Raw genomic sequence first — 22776 nt, 5'->3', positions numbered from 1 at the left:
CCCTGCGTTCCAAATCGCATACTTCTACTATATACTTTTAGTATGTACTGCAGCTGCCCTTAAAAAGTATGTAGTGTAGTATGCAGTATGCATACTATTGGGACACACTACATCCGCCATCACATCGCTCCCTGAACTCCGACCCTCTTGCTCACTTCCGCCGCCGTCTGTAGCGCCACATTTGAATATTTTATGTTGTTGTACTTCGGAGATGCAGCAAATCTCCTCTCGTCGAGCTCGCCAGAGTCGTGCATACTGTCGGAGGTGCCGGAGAGCTCTGTTGCTGTTATGTCGTCATGTATGTTGTTGTTTCTAATAAACAGTCCCAAGCCTATTATTAGTGACCTGTCTATTGAACTAGTCACCAGTAGGCACATTAACCCCTTCACACACAGCTCTCTGTTGCTGGCAGATGTGTGTTGTTAAATATATTAACAGCTATGCAGCTGCTGGCACTATTCTGTCTGCACGTGAAGCAGCCTTACATTCACATTACTTTTATTTGTAGTGTAACATACCTGCACATTCTTACTACATCACTTAATATGTGTTTGACTTTTACTATTTATATATTTACTAGTCTATACTGCTCATACCTGGCCCATAGTGTATTCATATTTAGTCACATTCATTCATTATTTATACCACACTTACACCACTGCCTGTACTGGTAGAATCTTCTATATTGTAATCATAGTTGAACCCTAACACTGATTATACTGTAATCACAGTAAAGTTGAATGTTGTAACCGTGTTCTTGCAAAACTGTATGATATGTGACAGTATATAATCAGATCATTGCAGTCCTAATATGTAGTGTCTTAGTATCTCAAATTAAATAAACCATGTATGAAAGGAAGTGTGGGCGTTGGTTGTACACGCAGCTCAGCGTGACGTAACTTCCGCTGCGCAAAGGATTGTGGGTCAGAATGGCCAAAGAAGCATGCTGACATGCATACTGCGAAATGTGACCGGATGTAGTAGAACATCCTGGTACTTTTGGCATACTGCATCTGACATACTATGTATTGGGACACACTAATTCTTTTTCTGGCATACTAAATAGTATGGTAGTATGGGTATTGGAACGCAGGGTCTGTCTTCTTCATTCATTGTTTCCTGTTTTTATTATGTCATTTCCTGATGTTGTGTTCCTTCATGTTTATAAATAAAGTTCTTATTTTATTTTGTTGTCACTGAAACCTTATTAGTCTTTGAAAAAAACTGTCCCAAGGAAGACACTCCAGGATCCCAAAGAGGAACCTCCAGGGTCCGTATTCACAAAGATTCTCAGAGTCCTCTCAGAGAGCTCCTAACTTAGCCTAAAACTTCCTAGCAAGGAATCTTAGTTTAAGAGTGATTCAGGAAGTTTCTGAGAGCAACTCTGAGCAAGGAGGGGACAGAAACTTTTATCTTAGTGAGGAGGTGTGGTTGACCCCGTTGCTAGGTATGACGCAGTCTTTTAAAAGCTGTGATTGGTTGTTACAAAAAGGAAAAAAAGAAAAAAAAATGCGCTCCTAGTAATGAATGGACAGTGAAATGAACCGATCATAGAACTTAGACTGTATTAAGAAATGTGTAATCGTGAAAATAATTTCATGTCATGATGATGAAACTCAGCAAAATTAAATTAATTGTTACACAGCTTCAAAATGTTTGAACATACCTCATTCACATGCCGATTATTATATTAATTTGCTTATTGTTATGTTTACTCGCCATGCTGGTAATTTTACTACTTAATCTATTTGATATTAATGGTGGACGCAGACTCAGCTGTCAGCAGTTACTGTGATTGCTGGCCTCCTTGTAAAAAGCGGTTTGATTTGGCAGAATGACCAAAACAACGAATGAAACGGAGAAAAAAATAATGAGAAAACCGAACTGGACAGAAGAGCAGTGCCTGCTGTTGGCGCAGCTCATGGAGGAGAACAAAGGAGTTTTAAAAGGGAAATTCGGTCCCGGGATCACGGCACAAGGCCCGACAAATCAGTGCGTCGTTCCCTCTCCTTTTACGCACAAGCGATGAGTGTGAGAAGCGCTGGTACGTGCTGCAATCCAAAGCAGGCGTTATTGCGTTTCTACGCTGGGTGGGAAAAGTAAGCTCATCCCTGATGAGGTCAACCACAAACATTATCCCTGCACTATCAAGCCGGTAGCGTCTTATTAAATCACTGTCGTTCAATATACAGAGAATATCTCTCCTTCCTCTCTGTCTTTCCGCCATCTTCTCTGTTTAAGACACTCTTAGGCTTCTTAAAAGTCCTCCTCCCTCCTCTTAACAGTTTTTCACCTTAGGAGCTCTCTTAAGGCCTAAGATGCTTTGTGAATAACTTTTATCTTACCAAGGGAAAATTCTAAGAAAAATCTTAGAATTTCTTAGAATGACGTCACTAAGAGCTACTCTTAGGATTCTTTGTGAATACGGGCCCAGGACTCTGAACACCCTTTAGGATTCCAAGGGAGACCCTCCAGGCCCCTTAAGAACTTCCAGGATTCCAAGGAGAACCCTCCGGAACCCTGAACATGCTCCAGGATTCCAAGGAAGACCCACCAAGACCCTGGTGACCCTCCAGGATTCAAAGGAAGACCCTCCAGGACCCTGAAGACTCTCCAGGATTCTGAGGAGGACCCTCAAGGACCCTGAAGACCCTCCAGGATCCCAAGGAGAGCCTTCCAGAACACTGAGAAACCTCCAGGATCCCGAGGAAGGCCCTCCAGGATCCCAGGGAGAACACTCCAGGACCCTGAAGACCCTCCAGGCCCCTTAAGACCCTCCAGGATTCCAGGGAGTACCCTCCAGTATCCTGAAGAGCCCTCTAGTACCATAAAGACCATCCAGTACCCTTAAGGGTCTCCAGTACTCTCAAAACACTACAGTGCACTTAAAACCCTCCCGTACCCTATAGACCCTCTAGTACCCTGATGACCCTCCAGTACCCTCAAAACCTTACAGTGCCCTAAAGGCCCTGCAGTACCCTCAAAACCCTCCAGTACCCTCAAAACCCTACAGTGCCCTTAAGACCCTCCAGTACCCTCAAAACCCTACAGTGCCCTAAAGGCCCTGCAGTACCCTGAAGACCGTCCGGTACCATAAAGTCCCTACAGTAACCTATAGACCCTCCAGTAGCCTGAAGAGCCCTCCATTACCATAAAGAACCTCCAGTACCCTTAAGACCCTCAAGTACCCTGAAGGCCCTCCAGTACCCTTTAAGGTCTCCAGTACTCTCAAAACACTACAGCGCCTTTAAGACCATCCAGTACCCTTTAGACCCTCCAGTACCCTGAAGACCCTCCAGTAACCTGAACAACCACGAGTACCCTCAACACCTTACAGTGCCCTAAAGACCCTCCAGTAATCTGAAGTCCCTCCAGTACCCTCAAAACCTTACAATGCCCTATAGACCCTCCAGTACCCTCAAAACCCTACAGTGCCCTATAGACCCTCCAGTACCCTCAAAACCTTACAATGCCCTATAGACCCTCCAGTACCCTCAAAACCCTACAGTGCCCTATAGACCCTCCAGTACCCTCAAAACCCTACAGTGCCCTAAAGTACCTCAAGTAACCTGAAAACCCTACAGTACCTTGAAGACCCTCTGGTACCCTCAAAACCTTACAATGCCCTATAGACCCTCCAGTGCCCTCGAAACCCTATAGTACCCTAAAGACCCTACGGTGCCCTAAAGACCCTCCAGTACCTTGAAAACCCTCCAGTACCGTTAAGACCCTCCTGTACCCTCAAAACCCTACAGTACCCTACAGACCCTCTGGTATCCTGAAGACCCTCCAGTACACTCAGAACCCTACATTACCCTAAAGACCCTACATTACCCTAAAGACCCTCCAGTACCCTCAAAACCCTACAGTACCCTAAAGACCCTACATTACTCTAAAGACCCTCCAGTACCCTAAAGACCCCATCGTACCCTATAGACACTCCAGTATACTCAAAACCCTAGAGTACCCTTAAGACCCTTCAGTACCCTAAAGAACCTCCAGTACCCTGATGACCCTATTTGTACCCTGTATACCCTCCAGTGCTCTAAAGACCCTCCAGTACCCTCAGAACCCTACAATATCCTAAAGACCCTTCAGTACTCTCAAAACCATAGTGTCCTTAAGACACTCCAGTAACCTGAAGACCCTCCAGTACTGTTATGACCGTCCAGTGCCCATAAGACCCTCCAGTTCCCGAAAAACTGGTTAACAACACAAACAAACAGGTGAGAAAGTTTTACTTTAATTATAATAAAAAAAAAAAAGTCATATTCTCCATGGTAACAAGATGAGATGGTATCCTAGCAACTGCTCAGTCACCTTCCTACAGTACACAGCCGGTCGGTAGATCAGTTGGTTAGTCATTCAGTTGGTCGGTCAGTTGCAGTTGCTAGGTGTAGAGGCGGATGGTGGCGTCGGCTCCGGAAGAGAAGATCCAAGGCTGTGTGGGGTGAAAGGTCACAGACAGGACGCCGAGGTCGTGAGTCATCACATGACCACGAAGAACCTTCACTGGAACGATCAATGGGTTCTGCAGCAGGTCACTGAGGAGATGGAGGACAGAAGGTCAGGGACAGAGCACCAGGGGAGCAGAGTCTGAATGAAGTACTGTGTGTAGAGTATGTAGTAGTGTGTGTAGTGTTTTGTAGTGTGTATTACTTGTAAACGGTCCCGTGACAGACAATGATGGATCCGTCGTCAGACGCTGAGGCGAACAGCGGGTACAGTCGATGATAGGCCACGCCCCTCACCGCCTTCTTATGGTGCCTGCAGACAGGAAGTGATGATAATTTCAGATGTGAAAGAGCCCCGCCCCCTGAAACACTTGAGTTTGACAGACAGATACAGACCTTAACATCCTGTAAGGTTTGGTCGACAGGTCGAGGTCGAACCAGCTCAGCCTGCAGTCGTAACTCCCACAGATCACATGATCACCTGTGGACAGAGAGACAGATGAGACAGAGGCTCTGCCCCTCAGCTGTGATGTCACCAGCTGTGTCAGGTGCGTCTCTTTACCTCCAGGGTGGACGGCCATGCTGGAGATCCATTTGGAGTTGGCCTGTAGTTTCTTGGTCATTTCCTGTTTGAGCAGGTTGTAGATGCGCACGGCGCGTTGCGTGGCCACAAAGAAGTAGGGTCTGACGGGGTGGAAGGACACGCACTGCACCAGACCTTTGTTCTTTCTGAAGGGGTTCTGGCTCCGCCTCCGGCTCAGCTGGTGGATGAACACCTGCAAGTGGCTGGAGTGATCCGGCATCACCGACGCCAGGTAGTCCCCTTTGGCGTGCCACGCCACCTGGTGGACAGCCTGAGCAGAGTGACAGTGAGCAGTTAGGACAGGACAAGTACTGAGACGGTAACGATAAGGGGACAGGTGTGTCCTCTCACTTTGGGGTGTCGTATCCTGAGACGGATCCCCTGATTAAACTCCTCCCCCTCTACGTCTGTCCAGGTCACAGGCCCCTCCCCCTCCATAGGCTCCGCCTCCTGTGGACCGGAGAGGAGTCGCTCTGACGCAGAGACAACCTGTCTGTCCCCCAGACACGGAGACAGGATCAACACAACCGAGTCCCTGAGACAAAGAAACAGACAGGAGGACAGAGACAGGTCATCAGAGACAGACAGAGACAGGTCATCAGAGACAGACAGAGACAGGTCATCAGAGACAGAGACAGGCCTTTGGGGACAGACAAAGACCGGTCATCAGAGACAGACACAGGTCATTAGAGACAGGTCATCAGAGACAGGTCATTAGCGACAGGTCATCAGAGATAGGTCATCAGAGACAGAGACAGGTCATCAGAGACAGGTCATCAGAGACAGGTCATCAGAGACAGGGACAGGTCATTAGCGACAGGTCATCAGAGACAGAGACAGGTCATCAGAGGCAGGTCATCAGAGACAGAGACAGGTCATCAGAGACAGGTCATTAGAGACAGGTCATCAGAGCCAGAGACAGGTCATCAGAGGCAGGTCATCACAGACAGAGACAGGTCAATAGAGACAGGTCATCAGAGACAGAGACAGGTAATTAGAGACAGGTCATCAGAGGCAGGTCATCAGAGACAGAGACAGGTCAATAGAGACAGGTCATCAGAGACAGAGACAGGTCATCAGAGACAGGTCATCAGAGACAGAGACAGGTCATCAGAGACAAGTCATCAGAGCCAGAGACAGGTCATCAGAGGCAGGTCATCAGAGACAGAGACAGGTCATTAGAGACAGGTCATCAGAGGCAGGTCATCAGAGACAGAGACAGGTCAATAGAGACAGGTCATCAGAGACAGAGACAGGTCATCAGAGACAGGTCATCAGAGACAGAGACAGGTCATCAGAGACAAGTCATCAGAGCCAGAGACAGGTCATCAGAGACAAGTCATCAGAGCCAGAGACAGGTCATCAGAGGCAGGTCATCAGAGACAGGTCATCAGAGCCAGAGGCAGGTCATCAGAGACAGAGACAGGTCATCAGAGGCAGGTCATCAGAGACAGAGACAGGTCAATAGAGACAGGTCATCAGAGACAGAGACAGGTCATCAAAGGCAGGTCATCAGAGACAGGTCATCAGAGACAGAGACAGGTCATCAGAGACAGAGACAGGTCATTAGAGACAGGTCATCAGAGACAGAGACAGGTCAATAGAGACAGAGACAGGTCATTAGCGACAGGTCATCAGAGACAGAGACAGGTCATTAGTGACAGGTCATTAGAGACAGGTCATCAGAGACAGAGACAGGTCATCAGAGGCAGGTCATCAGAGACAGAGACAGGTCATCAGAGACAGACAGGTCATTAGAGACAGGTCATCAGAGACAGACAGGTCATCAGAGACAGGTCATTAAAGACAGAGACAGGTCATTAGCGACAGGTCATCAGAGACAGAGACAGGTCATCAGAGGCAGGTCATCAGAGACAGAGACAGGTCATCAGAGACAGGTCATCAGAGACAGACAGGTCATCAGAGACAGATCATTAAAGACAGAGACAGGTCAATAGAGACAGGTCATCAGAGACAGAGACAGGTCAATAGAGACAGGTCATCAGAGACAGACAGGTCATCAGAGGCAGGTCATCAGAGACAGAGACAGGTCATCAGAGACAGGTCATTAGAGACAGAGGTCAATAGAGACAGGTCATCAGAGACAGAGACAGGTCAATAGAGACAGGTCATCAGAGACAGATCATTAGCGACAGATCATCAGAGACAGGTCATCAGAGACAGAGACAGGTCATCAGAGACAGAGACAGGTAATCAGAGACATAGACAGGTCATCAGAGACGGAGACAGGTCTTTGTGGGACAGACAGAGACAGGTTTTTGGGGACAGACAGGTCCTTACAAGGCAACAGCGAGCAGACAGACAGATGGGTTTGGGTTCCAGGCGACGCTCTTCACAGCTCCGCCCACCTGGACAGTCCTCATACAGCGAGACGAGCACACCTCCCAGAACCTGACGGAGCCGTCGTCACTTCCTGTTCACAAACACACACAATACACACTACAGTACTACACACAGGCTTCTGATGTGTCACTTGTCCAGGTTACCAGGTAAACTCCTACCTGAGGCAAGCCACTGTCCTGACGGAGACACACTGATGGAGCGGACCAGACCACTGTGACCCTGGTACACCTGGCCACACACACACACACACAGAGGTACATACATGATGTAAATGAGGACTCACCTGTCTAAGGGACAGGTGTCTGCACTGCACACACATCAGTTTGTTTTACATCATCATGGTGACTACATGTCTACACTGTGAGGACAGTGGACACTGTGAGGACAGTCTTACCAGACTCTGTGTTGTAGGAAACGGCTGCAGGTCTTTGGGTTTGGGCAGTTTTGGGATCAGGTCCTCTGGGTTCACATTCACCTGTGGACAGACAGACGCACAGGTACAGAGACAGGTGTTACTGGTTGGACAGCGGAACATCCTGATTGGCTGAGGGGGTTCAGGTGTGTGTCAGGTACCCTCATCTTCCTCTGACGGGGACACAAGTACAGGTCTAGGCAGCGCTCGAACCGCTCGTGGATGAAACGAGGAAACGCAGGAACCTGACGGAGGCTCGAGAACTTCCTGGGAACAAACGGCAACTTCCTGTCTGACGGATCCTGCTGCTCCCACAGAGCTCGCTGAGGGAGACAGAGACAGATACAGAGACAGGTAGAGACAGGTACAGAGACAGGTATAGGGACAGGTAGAGGCAGGTAAAGGGACAGCTAGAGACAGGTGAAGGGACAGGGGGACATGCAGATAAGTTTGTCCCTCCGGGGCTGCCGTACCTCCTCGTCGGTGAATAGGAACTCAGGTGGGGGGTTGTAGGACTCCTGGTGACCAGGTAGGGGGATTTTGGGGGCGGGCAGGTGCATCCTGTGTTTGGCCAGAATCGAAGTGTCCTCATTGGCCCAGAGGTCGTAGTACCTCCCCCTGCTGTCATCATCCTGCCGCCGCGGTTTGATCCAGCCCATCTTAATGGCGTGGACGAGTTTGGACACCTTGTCCTTCTCGACCAGAGACGGGATGAAGCTGCGTTTGTCCGCCGGGCGGTTGGTGACCGGGTGGAGCATCACGTCCCGACTAAAGAACTCCACCTGAGGCTGAAGGGAGGGGCATACACACACCTGGGGTTTAACATCCACAGCTGATGTCAGCAGGAAGGGGCGGAGCCTTATCTGTGTCACCTGAGCATACCTGGTACTCATTGAAGCTGAGGTCTCCAAACTGTCCCCTCTGCAGACGGTTCACCAGCTCCACCTGCTCGTCTGACAGCACGATGTCACTTCCTGTCTGCTTGTCATGGACCGTTCTCCTGTGGACGCACGAGGGCGGAGCTTAATGAGGTTCTGCCTCGTCTGCCATGCTGACCTACATCTCATTGTGCCCTACATCTAACTGTCACCTCCATCAAACTGTGACCTCCATCTCACTGTGACCTGCATCTGTGACCTCCATCTTAGTGTAACCGCCATCTCACTCTGACCTGCATCTTCCTGTGGCCTCCATCTCACTGTGACCTCCATCTCGCTGTGAACTGCATCTCACTATGACCTCCATCTCACTGTGACCTCCATCGTACTGTGACCTCCATTTCACTGTAACCTCCATTTCACTGTGACCTGCATCTCACTGTGACCTCCATCTTAATGTGACCTCCATCTCACTCCGACCTCCATCTCACTGTGACCTCCATCTTAATGTGACCTCCATCTTAATGTGACCTCCATCTCACTCTGGCCTGCATCTCACTGTAACCTCCATCTCACCGTGACCTGCATCTTCCTGTGACCTCCATCTTAATGTAACCTCCATTTCACTGTGACCTGCATCTCACTGTGACCTCCATCTTAATGTGACCTGCATCTCACTCTGACCTCCATCTCACTGTGACCTCCATCTCACTGTGACCTCCATCTCACTCTGACCTGCATCTCACTGTAACCTCCATCTCACTGTAACCTCCATCGTACTGTGACCTCCATCTCCATGTGACCTGCATCTCATTCTGACCTCCATCTCACTCTGACCTGCATCTCACTGTGACCTCCATCTCACTCTGGCCTGCATCTCACTGTAACCTCCATCTCACCGTGACCTGCATCTCACTCTGACCTCCATCTCACTCTGGCCTGCATCTCACTGTAACCTCCATCTTACTGTAACCTCCATTTCACTGTAACCTCCATCTCCATATGACCTGCATCTCACTGTGACCTCCATCTTAATGTGACCTCCATCTCACTCTGACCTCCATCTCACTGTGACCTGCATCTCACTGTGACCTCCATCTCACTGTGACCTCCATCTCACTCTGACCTCCATCTCACTGTAACCTCCATCTCACCGTGACCTGCATCTCACTGTGACCTGCATCTTCCTGTGACCTCCATCTCACTCTGACCTGCATCTCACTGTGACCTCCATCTCACTCTGACCTCCATCTCACTGTGACCTGCATCTCACTGTGACCTCCATCTTAATGTGACCTGTCTCTCACTGTGACCTCCATCTCACTGTGACCTGCATCTCACTGTGACCTGCATCTCACTGTGACCTGCATCTCACTGTGACCTCCATCTACTGTGACCTCCATCTACTGTGACCTTCATCTTAATGTGACCTGTCTCTCACTGTGACCTCCACCTCACTGTGGTCTCACATTGCCTAAAGAAACCTAACTGCAAGTTAGCATCGTTAGCATGCCCTCTGCAAACCAATGTGGGAGTTAGCATCATGCCAGTTAACTCACCAGTACTCGGGGTTCTCCATCTTGTCCAGGAAGTCATCGAGCTCGTCCTTGTTCCTAAGTGGTTTGTAGATCTTCTTCCCGTCCAGGTCGTAGCCAATGTGAGGGAAGTCTTTGTACCACTCCATCGGAATGTTCCCCACTGTGTTCCTGATGTCCTGAAGAACCAAACAACATCACAGAAGACAAATTGTCAGAGAACCTGGGAGGAAAACTGAGGAGAACACCGAGGAAAATACTGAGGAGAATGCTGGGTTAACATTGAGGGGGACACCAAGGGAACACTGAGAGAACATAGAGGAACACTGAGGGAACACTGAGGGGACACTGGGGAGAACACTGGGGAGAACACTGGGGAGAACACTGAGGAGAACACTGAGAAGAACACTGGGAAGAACACTGAGGGGACACTGAGGAGTACACTGAGGAGTACACTGAGGGGACACTGAGGAGAACACTGAGGGAACACTGAGGAGTACACTGAGGAGTACACTGAGGGGACACTGAGAAGAACACTGAGGAGTACACTGAGGGGACACTGAGGAGAACACTGAGGGAACACTGAGGAGTACACTGAGGAGTACACTGAGGGAACACTGAGGGGACACTGAGGAGTACACTGAGGGAACACTGAGAAGAACACTGAGGGGACACTGAGGGGTACACTGAGGGGACACTGAGAAGAACACTGAGGAGTACACTGAGGAGTACACTGAGGAGTACACTGAGGGAACACTGAGGGGACACTGAGGAGTACACTGAGGGGACACTGAGGGAACACTGAGAAGAACACTGAGGGGACACTGAGGAGTACACTGAGGGGACACTGAGGGAACACTGAGAAGAACACTGAGGGGACACTGAGGGGTACACTGAGGGAACACTGAGAAGAACACTGAGGGGACACTGAGGGAACACTGAAGGGACACTGAGGGAACACTGAGGGAACACTGAGGGGACACTGAGGAGTACACTGAGGGGACACTGAGGGAACACTGAGAAGAACACTGAGGGAACACTGAGGGGTACACTGAGGGGACACTGAGGGAACACTGAGGGGACACTGAGGAGTACACTGAGGGAACACTGAGGGGACACTGAGGAGTACACTGAGGGGACACTGAGGGAACACTGAGAAGAACACTGAGGGGACACTGAGGGGTACACTGAGGGAACACTGAGGGGGACACTGAGGGGACACTGAGGGAACACTGAGGAGAACACTGAGGGAACACTGAGGGGACACTGAGGAGTACACTGAGGGAACACTGAGGAGTACACTGAGGGGACACTGAGAAGAACACTGAGGGGACACTGAGGAGTACACTGAGGGAACACTGAGGAGAACACTGAGGGGACACTGAGGGGACACTGAGGAGTACACTGAGGGAACACTGAGGAGAACACTGAGAAGAACACTGAGGGGACACTGAGGAGTACACTGAGGGAACACTGAGGAGAACACTGAGGGAACACTGAGGGGACACTGAGGAGTACACTGAGGGAACACTGAGGAGTACACTGAGGGAACACTGAGGGGACACTGAGGAGAACACTGAGGAGTACACTGAGGAGAACACTGAGGGGACACTGAGAAGAACACTGAGGGGACACTGAGGGAACACTGAGGAGAACACTGAGGGAACACTGAGGGGACACTGAGGAGTACACTGAGGGAACACTGAGGAGAACACTGAGGGAACACTGAGGGGACACTGAGGAGTACACTGAGGGGACACTGAGAAGAACACTGAGGGAACACTGAGGAGTACACTGAGGAGTACACTGAGGGAACACTGAGGGGACACTGAGGAGTACACTGAGGGGACACTGAGGGGACACTGAGGAGTACACTGAAGGGACACTGAGGAGTACACTGAGGAGAACACTGAGGAGAACACTGAGGAGAACACTGAGGGGACACTGAGGGGACACTGAGGAGTACACTGAGGAGTACACTGAGGGGACACTGAGGAGTACACTGAGGAGTACACTGAGGAGAACACTGAGGGGACACTGAGGGGGACACTGAGGGGGACACTGAGGGGACACTGAGGAGAACACTGAGGGAACTCTGAGAAGAACACTGAGGAGTACACTGAGGAGAACACTGAGGAGTAAACTGAGGGGACACTGAGGGAACTCTGAGGGAACTCTGAGGAGTACACTGAGGGGACACCGAGGGGACACTGAGAAGAACACTGGGAGAACACTCAGAAGAACACTGAGGGGGACACTGAGGGCATACTGAGGAGAACACTGAAGAGAACACTGAGGGGACACCGAGGGGACACTGAGGAGAACACTGGGAGAACACTCAGAAGAACACTGAGGACACACTGAGGAGAACACTGAGGAGAACACTGAGAAGAACACTGAGGTGTACACTGAGGGGACACTGAGAAGAACACTGAGGGGACACTGAGGGGTACACTGAGGGGACACTGAGAAGAACACTGGGAAAACACTCAGAAGAACACTGAGGACACACTGAGGAGAACACTGAGGAGAACACTGAGAAGAACACTGAGGGGACACTGAGGGGACACTGAGGAGAACACTGGGAGAACACTCAGAAGAACACTGAGGACACACTGAGGAGAACACTGAGGAGAACACTGAGAAGAACACTGAGGAGTACACTGAGGGAACACTGAGAAGAACACTGAGGGGACACTGAGGGGACACTGAGAAGAACACTGAGGAGTACACTGAGGAGTACACTGAGGGAACACTGAGGGGACACTGAGGGAACACTGAGAAGAACACTGAGGGGACACTGAGGAGTACACTGAGGAGTACACTGAGGAGTACACTGAGGGAACACTGAGGGGACACTGAGGGAACACTGAGAAGAACACTGAGGGGACACTGAGGAGTACACTGAGGGGACACTGAGGGAACACTGAGAAGAACACTGAGGGGACACTGAGGGGTACACTGAGGGAACACTGAGAAGAACACTGAGGGGACACTGAGGAGAACACTGAGGGGATACTGAGGGAACACTGAGGGAACACTGAGGGGACACTGAGGAGTACACTGAGGGGACACTGAGGGAACACTGAGAAGAACACTGAGGGAACACTGAGGGGTACACTGAGGGGACACTGAGGGAACACTGAGGGGACACTGAGGAGTACACTGAGGGGACACTGAGGGAACACTGAGAAGAACACTGAGGGGACACTGAGGGGTACACTGAGGGAACACTGAGGGGTACACTGAGGGGACACTGAGGGAACACTGAGGAGAACACTGAGGGAACACTGAGGGGACACTGAGGAGTACACTGAGGGAACACTGAGGGGACACTGAGAAGAACACTGAGGGGACACTGAGGAGTACACTGAGGGAACACTGAGGAGAACACTGAGGGAACACTGAGGGGACACTGAGGAGTACACTGAGGGAACACTGAGGAGAACACTGAGGGAACACTGAGGGGACACTGAGGAGTACACTGAGGGGACACTGAGAAGAACACTGAGGGAACACTGAGGAGTACACTGAGGAGTACACTGAGGGAACACTGAGGGGACACTGAGGAGTACACTGAGGGGACACTGAGGGGACACTGAGGAGTACACTGAAGGGACACTGAGGAGTACACTGAGGAGAACACTGAGGAGAACACTGAGGAGACACTGAGGAGAACACTGAGGGGACACTGAGGGGACACTGAGGAGTACACTGAGGAGTACACTGAGGGGACACTGAGGAGTACACTGAGGAGTACACTGAGGAGAACACTGAGGGGACACTGAGGGGGACACTGAGGGGGACACTGAGGAGTACACTGAGGAGAACACTGAGGAGTAAACTGAGGGGACACTGAGGGAACTCTGAGGGGACACTGAGGAGTACACTGAGGGGACACCGAGGGGACACTGAGGAGAACACTGGGAGAACACTCAGAAGAACACTGAGGGGGACACTGAGGGCATACTGAGGAGAACACTGAAGAGAACACTGAGGGGACACCGAGGGGACACTGAGGAGAACACTGGGAGAACACTCAGAAAAACACTGAGGACACACTGAGGAGAACACTGAGGAGAACACTGAGAAGAACACTGAGGTGTACACTGAGGGGACACTGAGGGGACATGGAGGTGAACACTGAGGGGACACTGAGGAGAACACAGAGAACACTGAGGGGGACACTGAGGAGTACACTGAGGGGACACTGAGGTGAACACTGAGGGGGACACTGAGGAGAACAGTGAGAGAACACTGAAGGGAACACTGAGGAGAACAGTGAGAGAAGACTGAGGGGAACACTGAGGACAACAGTGAGAGAACACTGAGGGGGACACTGAGAAGAACACTGAGGGGGACACTGAGAAGAACACTGAGGGGAACAGTGATGGGGACACTGGGGAGAATGCTGAGGGGGATGCTGAGGACACACTGAGGGAACACTGAGAGAACACTGAGGGGGACACTGAGGGGGATACTGAGGAGAACACTGAGGAGAATACTGAGGGAGAACACTGAGGGGAACAGTGATGGGGACACTGGGGAGAACGCTGAGGGGGATGCTGAGGACACACTGAGGGAACACTGAGAGAACACTGAGGGGGACACTGATGGGGAACAGTGATGGGGACACTGGGGAGAACGCTGAGGGGGATGCTGAGGACACACTGAGGGAACACTGAGAGAACACTGAGGGGGACACTGATGGGGACACTGAGGGGGACACTGAGGAGAATACTGAGAAGAACACTGAGGGAGAACACTGCGGAGTACACTGAGGGGAACACGGCTGGGACACTAAGGGAACCCTCAGGAGAACACTGAAGGAACACTGAGGAGAACATGGAGGAAACACTGAAGGAAAACTGAGGGGAACACTGATTGACACCCTTAATAATAAATTCCGCCTTCAGCGCTCTCTGCCGTCCACTGAAGGGTCTACTGTTTCAGCTGCACACAGGAAATGTAACCCTGAGAACTGCCCTGCACTGCCCTGAAGAACATCCACTAACAGAACATTAGAGTACCTGAGAGCATGACTTACAGATCACTGAGATTGCTACGACAACATACAAGAGCCAGCACTAACATTCGAGAACCCTGCAGAACATTATGAAGGGCACTGAGGGAACACTGAGGGGAACACTGAGGGAACACTGAGGAGAACACTGAGGGAACACTGAAGGAATACTGACTGATAAATTCCGCTGTCAGCGCTCTGCCATCCACTGAAGGGTTCTGCTGTTTCAGCTGCACACAGGAAATGGAACCCTCTCACTGTGACCTCCATCTCACTGTGACCTGCATCACAGTGAGATCCCCTGTATCCCCTTAGTGTCCCCTCAGCAAATGGAAATGGAACCCTGAGAACTGCCCCGCACTGCCCTGAAGAACATCCACTAACAGAACATTAGAGTACCTGAGAACATGTCGTACAGATCACTGAGAATGCTACAACAATATAAAAGAGCCAAACAGTCTTTTAAAAACCCTTAAGACTGAGCACTAACATTCAAGAACCCTACAGAACAATATGAAGGGCACTGAGGAACACTAGAGAACCCAACAGAACATTAAAGAGAGCACTGGGGAACACTAGAGAACCCTGCAGAACATTATGAAGGGCACTGAGGAACACTAGAGAACCCAACAGAACATTAAAGACAGCACTGAGGAACACTAGAAAACCCAACAGAACATTATAAAGAGCACTGAGGAACACTAAAGAACCCTGCAGAACATCAAAAGAGTATTGAATAACAGTAGAGAACCCTGCAGAACACTAAAGACCACTGTAGAACACTAAAGAACCCATCAGGACATTATCAAGAACACTGACGGACACTAGAGAACCCTGCAGAACATTTTAAGGACCACTGAGGAACAGCAGAAACCCCTGCAAAACACTAAAGACCATTGCGGAACACCAGAGAACCCAACAGAACATTATACAGAGCCCTGAGGAACACTACAGAACCCAACAGAACATTATACAGAGCCCTGAGAAACACTACAGAATCCAACAGAACATAATGAAGAGCACTGTGGAACACTAGAGAGCCCTTCAGAACATCAAAAGAGTACTGAGGAACAGTAGAGAACCCTGCAGAACATTATAAAGAGCTAGGGTTGTCAAAAGTATTGATACTCTGAAAAGTATCGATACTCAAACGCTGTATCCGGATACAATACTAATTTACAAAAGTATCGATACTAACAGTGCACGCCACCTCAGCGCCTGTCGGGTGCGCGTGACGGGTCCGACGGACACGCACTGTGCAGGCAGCGTCTGGCAGGCACAGAGCCCTCGCTGCAACCCGGCTTGTTGTCGTCGCTGTGCATGCATGCACACATTTCTGTTGCTGTAATATGGCCAGCGCGGCTGCAGGAGGATCAGAGCAGCCAGTTTGGGTCAAAAATGATAAAGGAAAAAGCGCTCTTTGGAAATATTTAGTGAAGTGAACACAGCACGCTGCAGACGGCAGGTACAGCCCCTCCCCTCACTAGCAGCTGAGCAGCTGGTGTCGCCAGCATCAAACTAAAATATAACTTCTAACGTTAATGTGGGAGCTAAGCAGTAAACTTTATCAGTCATGCCCGTCTGTAACATTAATAGACAATGTTAGTTTAACAGGACAACACAATTATGTGTGTAGAAACAGGAGCATCCTGAGCCTAAACTACCAACTCTATTTGATCAGCAACGAAAATATGGTGCCAATTCACCAGAAGCACAGAAAATAAACAGGGCTGTAGATAAATACATTTGTATGGACAGATCTTGTTTCTGGTTGTTATTTATTTTGGGGGGATTTTTTGTTGTTATCATTGATGTTACTATTCTGATCTTTATTTAAAAAATGACATGCCTCTTAATTTTTTGCTGCTGTATCGAAAATGGCATCGAGTATTGAATATTTTCCTGGGTATCGATATTGAGTTTGAAATCTTTGTATCGTGACAACTCTATAAAGAGCACTGATGGACACTAGAGAAACCTGCAGAACATTTTAAGGACCACTGAGGAACACTAGAAAACCCAACAGAACATTATACAAAGCACTGCTGAACACTAGATAACCCTTTAGAACATTATGAAGAGCATTGCAGAACAGTAGAGAACCCTTCAGAACATCAAAAGAGTACTGAGGAACACTAGAGAACCCTACAGAACATTTTGAAGAGCACTGACGGACACTAGAGAACCCAACAAAACATTGTAAAGAGCACTGCAGAACACTGGAGAACCCAACAAAACATTATGAAGAGCACTGAGGAACACTGGAGAACGCAACAAAACATTATAGAGAGCACTGAGGAACACTGGAGAACGCAACAGAGCATTATAAAGAGCACTGAGGAACAGTAGAGAACCCAACAGAATACTATAAAGAGCACTGAGGAACACTAGAGAACCCAACAGAACATTATTAAGACCACTGCGGAACACTAGAAAACCCAACAGAACACTCTAAAAACCACTGAGGAACACTGGAGAACGCAACAGAACATTATAAAGAGCACTGAGGAACAGTAGAGAACCCAACAATACTATAAAGAGCACTGAGGAACACTAGAAAACCCAACAGAACATTATTAAGACCACTGCGGAACACTACAGAAACCAACAGAACATTTATAAGACCACTGAGGAACAGTAGAGAACCAAACAGAACATTATAAAGAGCACTGAGGAACAGTAGAGAACCAAACAGAACATTATAAAGAGCACTGAGGAACAGTAGAGAACCCAACAGAACATTATTAAGAGCACTGCGGAACACTACAGAAACCAACAGAACATTTATAAGACCACTGAGGAACACTAGAGAACCCAGAACGTTTAGTAACCTGACAGAATGTTTCAGACACTCTGGGAGAACCTGAAGGTGCAGTACAGAACCCAACAGAACACCGGAGACACATGTGGAGAACCCGAAAGAACCAAAAGAACGCACCTCCTCATCTGAAGAGTCATGTTTGTACTCGTCTTCTTCCTCTTTCACTCTGCCCTCCTCCTTGTTCTTCTTCTTCTTCTCTGTCTGCAGATACAACACAGCACAGGTGAGGTTCTACAGGAGAACACTGAGAACAGCAGTAGGTGAGTCACAGCTCAAACCATACCTGCTCAGTCTGCTCTGACTCCACCTCCACATCTTCTTCATCATATGATCCCTCCTCTTCGACACCATCCTCCTCATCCTCACTGTCACTCCCAGAATCCTCCAGTGCTGAGAAGACGCTGTCCTCGCTGTCAGACACATCTTCATCCTCCTCCTCCTCCTCCTCCTCAGGAGATTTGTTGATGAAGTTGAAGATCTGAAGAAGGAAAGTATAAACAGAACAGTGTAGTGTAGAGCTGGGTTGAAAAATTCAATTTAATCGATTCGAATCAATTTTCCTTTAAATGGCACAAAATCAATTCATTAATTAAAAAAATCGATCTTTTACTATAACTATTTTCTTCTGTGGACGTGTTGTACAGCTGGTAGTAGACTGCAGCAGCCTGCAGTACTATCAACCCAGGTAGTCTCACGAGATCAGCATTTAGCACCTGAGATCATGGTGAGAGATCTCGCGAGACGGCCGGACACTGAATGAAGACGGCCGGACACTGAATGAAGACAGAGCAGCAAACAGTGGTGGGAGCGCGTCCACTGAAGGCATGGGTCTATGGTGCGAGTATTTGCACTCATATTTTCCCCTGAAAATATAATGCTAATAATGTGCGCGTGTTTATTAAATGCACATTAGTTTCACAGAAAAGATTAAGAAATACCACTAAGCATCAGCACACTGCTGACTGTAGCCTCAGTTTGTGCCTCATACACATCTGCTGGTAAAGTTAACTTAGCGTTAGCAAGCGTGATAAAAGACGGCAGACGATAACGTTAACATGACAAACAGCAAGGCTAACATTACGGCTAACAAGCTAACGTACTGATGCTCCTCAGACACTCACTCACTCACACACACACACACACACACACACACACACACACACACACACATACCGGACAGCCTCTCAGTCCTTAGCCGCTAACGTTAGCTCATGTACAACACAGGTACCACACAGAAACTTTTACAAAGGGTCATAATGTGCTTCTAGTGACTGTCAAATCGCCAGCGAAGTTGTTTACACTGTGGACACGGAGAACAGCTGCCTGCTGTCATGGGACAAAGATCCTCTGAGAAGAAAGACGGTTCACTCTGCTCTGCCGCCAGGATCAAACTGGGAGGCAAAGATCCTCTCTGAGGAAGAAGGCTCACTTTGCTGCAGGGTTCACCTCATTGTTTCTCTTCTGATACAGTCAATGTGTGCATCACAACCACTGTAGTGTGTTGCACAAAAGCTTTATAAGACGGTTACAGGCAGCAAACTTATGGATGTCCTTTGTTTACATTTTTTGTAGCCACTTCATTTAAATTGTCTGCCCTGTGATTAGATTTAATTTAAAATATTTATTTTGTATGTGTCAGGTAATGTTAAATAAAAGTACATGATGACTAATGTGCTGCTTTGGGGTCAATTCTTAATGTAAACAGTATTTTAATAGTAATGCACCAGGTCAGAGAGTTCCTTGTTAAATATACTTTATTAGTTCTCAGAAAATATCTTAATGTCCAAGCAAATTTTGTATCATAATTGAAATATACTTGACTGAATCGATATTGAACTGAATTGAATTGGATCGAACTGAGTCCTTGAAAATCGAATCGAATCGATCTGGAAAATCTGAATCGATACCCAGCCCTAGTATAGCGTTATCTAGCTTTAGCTAACATTAGCATGTTTGTTTCCAGCATAGCGTTATCTAGCTTTAGCTAACATTAGCATGTTTGTTTCCAGCATAGCGTTATCTAGCTTTAGCTAACATTAGCATGTTTGTTTCCAGCATAGCGTTATCTAGCTTTAGCTAACATTAGCATGTTTGTTTCCAGCATAGTGTTATCTAGCTTTAGCTAACATTAGCATGTTTGTTTCCAGCATAGTGTTATCTAGCTTTAGCTAACATTAGCATGTTTGTTTCCAGCATAGTGTTATCTAGCTTTAGCTAACATTAGCATGTTTGTTTCCAGCATAGTGTTATCTAGCTTTAGCTAGCCGTTTTAAGCTGCTGAGCTTCTCCTGTAAACATGTTTTCACCTTCAGTGTCTCACTGTTTAAACCATAACGCTAGTCATATACACTTTGTTATATTCGGTATATTTATATTAACGAACTTCATGTGTGCCGAACTGATGATGACACGATCCTGATCCACATCACAGGTAAACCGTGTCCAAACATGATGATGATGTTCTGATGAAGAGCACCTAATATACAAAATAGACAGATTCTGAATGGAGTTCGGTTTGAATTGGCCTCTGCACACTGACTACAGGCTAGCTAACAGCTAGCCCCCAGCTCGTTCCCAGCCCACCCAGTCCTCCTCTGTCTGTCCGTGTCTCACCTCCTCTTCCTCCTCTTCCTCCTCTGTACTCCTCTTCTTCTTCTTCATCACAGTCTTCTCTTGGACCTTCTTTATCTCCTGTGCCTGAACAGAACTCCGCGTGTCTCTGCTGCTGCTGCTCTCCTCCATCACACCGCATGTGGGAACCACCACGTGACCACCACGTGGTCAGAGGTGACAACGTCACAGCGTCATCTGGTGGTCATCAACAACAATAACAACAGCAACAACACAACCGTGCTGACGTCACAGCGCCATCTGGTGGTCGTCACCTGTCATCAACAAATCAGAAACACTTTACTGATCCCTGAGGGCGAACTGTCATTGATCCTGTGACGTCAACAAAAAGAAACAAAAAAGTAGGTAAATTTAAAGTAAAATTAAATAACACAAAAGAAAATAAATGAAATAAAATGAAATAAAATAAAACAAAAGAAATTAAAAATGAAAATAGCATTAAAAGAAAATAAAATTGACTGAAATAAAATAACTTGAAATAAAACAAAACAAAATAAAATACAACAATAAAATAAAATAAAATAGATAAAAAGTAAAATTAAATAAAAATTAAATTAAACAAAATCAAATCAAATCATATCAGTTCAAACAAAACAAAATATGACACTAAACAATGAATTAAATTAAAATTAAATCAATTAAAATATAAAGATATATGTTCTGCAACAACACCAATACTTTATATACAATATATAGTGTTACTATATACACACACATATATATATATATATATATATACATAAATAAATAAATATATATATAGTGACACTAGTCCATCGACTTTGATGATGACATTGCTCCAAAAATTAAGTTCTTGTTATTGGGGTGCTTTCCGCCTATGCATAGCCATGTAGCTGTGCAGGCCGATGCGAGATCCGCAGATGTTGCCACAAGACAGGCAGGGATATCCAGCACCAGCAGGGGGAGGCCCTGCGGCACGTTGGTGCCCCTGTGCACGCCGCTGAATCCTCCTCTCTGTGGCTTGCTCCTGAAGATGAGCTATTCCCTGTTGGCAGGTGGCACACCAGGTGATGCGGGCAGCCGCAAGGGCTCAAGTGTGGGTGGACTGATGTTGCACTTCTTCAGGAGAGTTTTAAGGTGATCCTTTAAGTGCTTCTTCTGGCCCCCAACAGACCTGTGGCCTTCTAAAAGCTGGCCATAAAAGATCTGTCTGGGAAGGCGATGGGCAGGCATACGGATCACATGCCCATACTGCAATGCTGATTGTTGGTCGCCAACACTGACACAAGCTTGCATCTGGTAGTGCAGCTGCCGCAAGATGTTCTTGAACTTTGGAGGAACCCCTAACTTCCCGAGTACTTCCCATAGCAGCTCCCGATTGACAGTGTTGAAGGCCTTGGAGAGATCAATGAATGCAAGGTACAGGTCCTTGCAGTGTTCCCTGCACTTTTCCTGTACCTGTTGAGCGACAAAAATCATATCTGAGGTGCTTCGATCACGCCTAAAACCACACTGGGATTCGGGCAGAATGCTCTCAGCGTGGGATGCTAGTCGAAGTAGCATAATCAGAGCTAGCACCTTCCCAGCCACTGACAAGAGGGATATGCCTCTGTTGTTCCCGCAGTCTGCTCTGTCGCCTTTGTGTTTAAAGATTGTTATAATTTTTGCATCCAATCTTGTGGGATAACTTCGCAAGACCAGATAGCAGTGATCAGTTGGACTAATCTGTGGGTAAGGAGGTATCCACCATGTTTTAATAATTCTGCGGGGATCCCATCAAGGCCGGGGAGCGGAGTCCAAGTGGCTGACAGGGGGCAGGCAGGTTGGAAGGGTCCAGGAGGGTTTTGAAGTGCTCCGCCCATCTGTCCAGGATCTGCTGTTTGTCCTTGAGGAGGGTGGAGCCATCCGCTGATCTGACCGGTGCTAAATTCTTCCTCTGTGGGCCATAGATAGACTTGATGGTGTCATAGAATCCATGCGTGTTGTTGGTGTCAGCGTGATGTTGTATTTTGCTAGCTTTTTTCAACTACCAGTCATTCCCCATGGCTCGGAGGGTACGCTGGGTTTTGGCCCTGATGGTGTTATAATGAGCCTTCAGTGAGGTGGATTGAGGG

General features: G+C 48.1%; 1 protein-coding gene across 2 annotated transcripts; it reads right to left on the bottom strand.

Annotated features, from left to right (window-relative positions):
• Positions 1-4223: 4223 nt before the first annotated feature.
• bop1 (BOP1 ribosomal biogenesis factor) lies at positions 4224-20852 on the bottom strand. Of its 2 annotated transcripts, none has more exons than XM_033636153.2 (15): positions 20684-20852; positions 18354-18548; positions 18188-18271; positions 10251-10405; positions 8696-8813; positions 8287-8601; positions 7975-8136; positions 7796-7876; positions 7560-7629; positions 7339-7471; positions 5389-5572; positions 5017-5308; positions 4851-4935; positions 4660-4767; positions 4224-4544 (listed from the first exon to the last, which is right to left on the bottom strand). In XM_033636153.2, exons 1-15 carry the CDS (start codon positions 20810-20812, stop codon positions 4391-4393), a joined length of 2265 nt encoding a protein of 754 aa, XP_033492044.1. In that variant the 5' UTR covers positions 20813-20852; the 3' UTR covers positions 4224-4390. The 2 variants fall into 2 exon arrangements, with proteins under 2 accessions (XP_033492044.1, XP_078031739.1); XM_078175613.1 differs by having other exon boundaries at positions 18354-18550; positions 20695-20843.
• Between the last annotated feature and the right edge of the window lie 1924 nt (positions 20853-22776).

Source organism: Epinephelus lanceolatus, chromosome 16, assembly GCF_041903045.1.
Source record: "Epinephelus lanceolatus isolate andai-2023 chromosome 16, ASM4190304v1, whole genome shotgun sequence".
In the NCBI taxonomy this organism is placed as follows: Eukaryota; Metazoa; Chordata; class Actinopteri; order Perciformes; family Serranidae; genus Epinephelus; species Epinephelus lanceolatus.
This window is presented reverse-complemented; position numbering and strand designations above follow the sequence as displayed.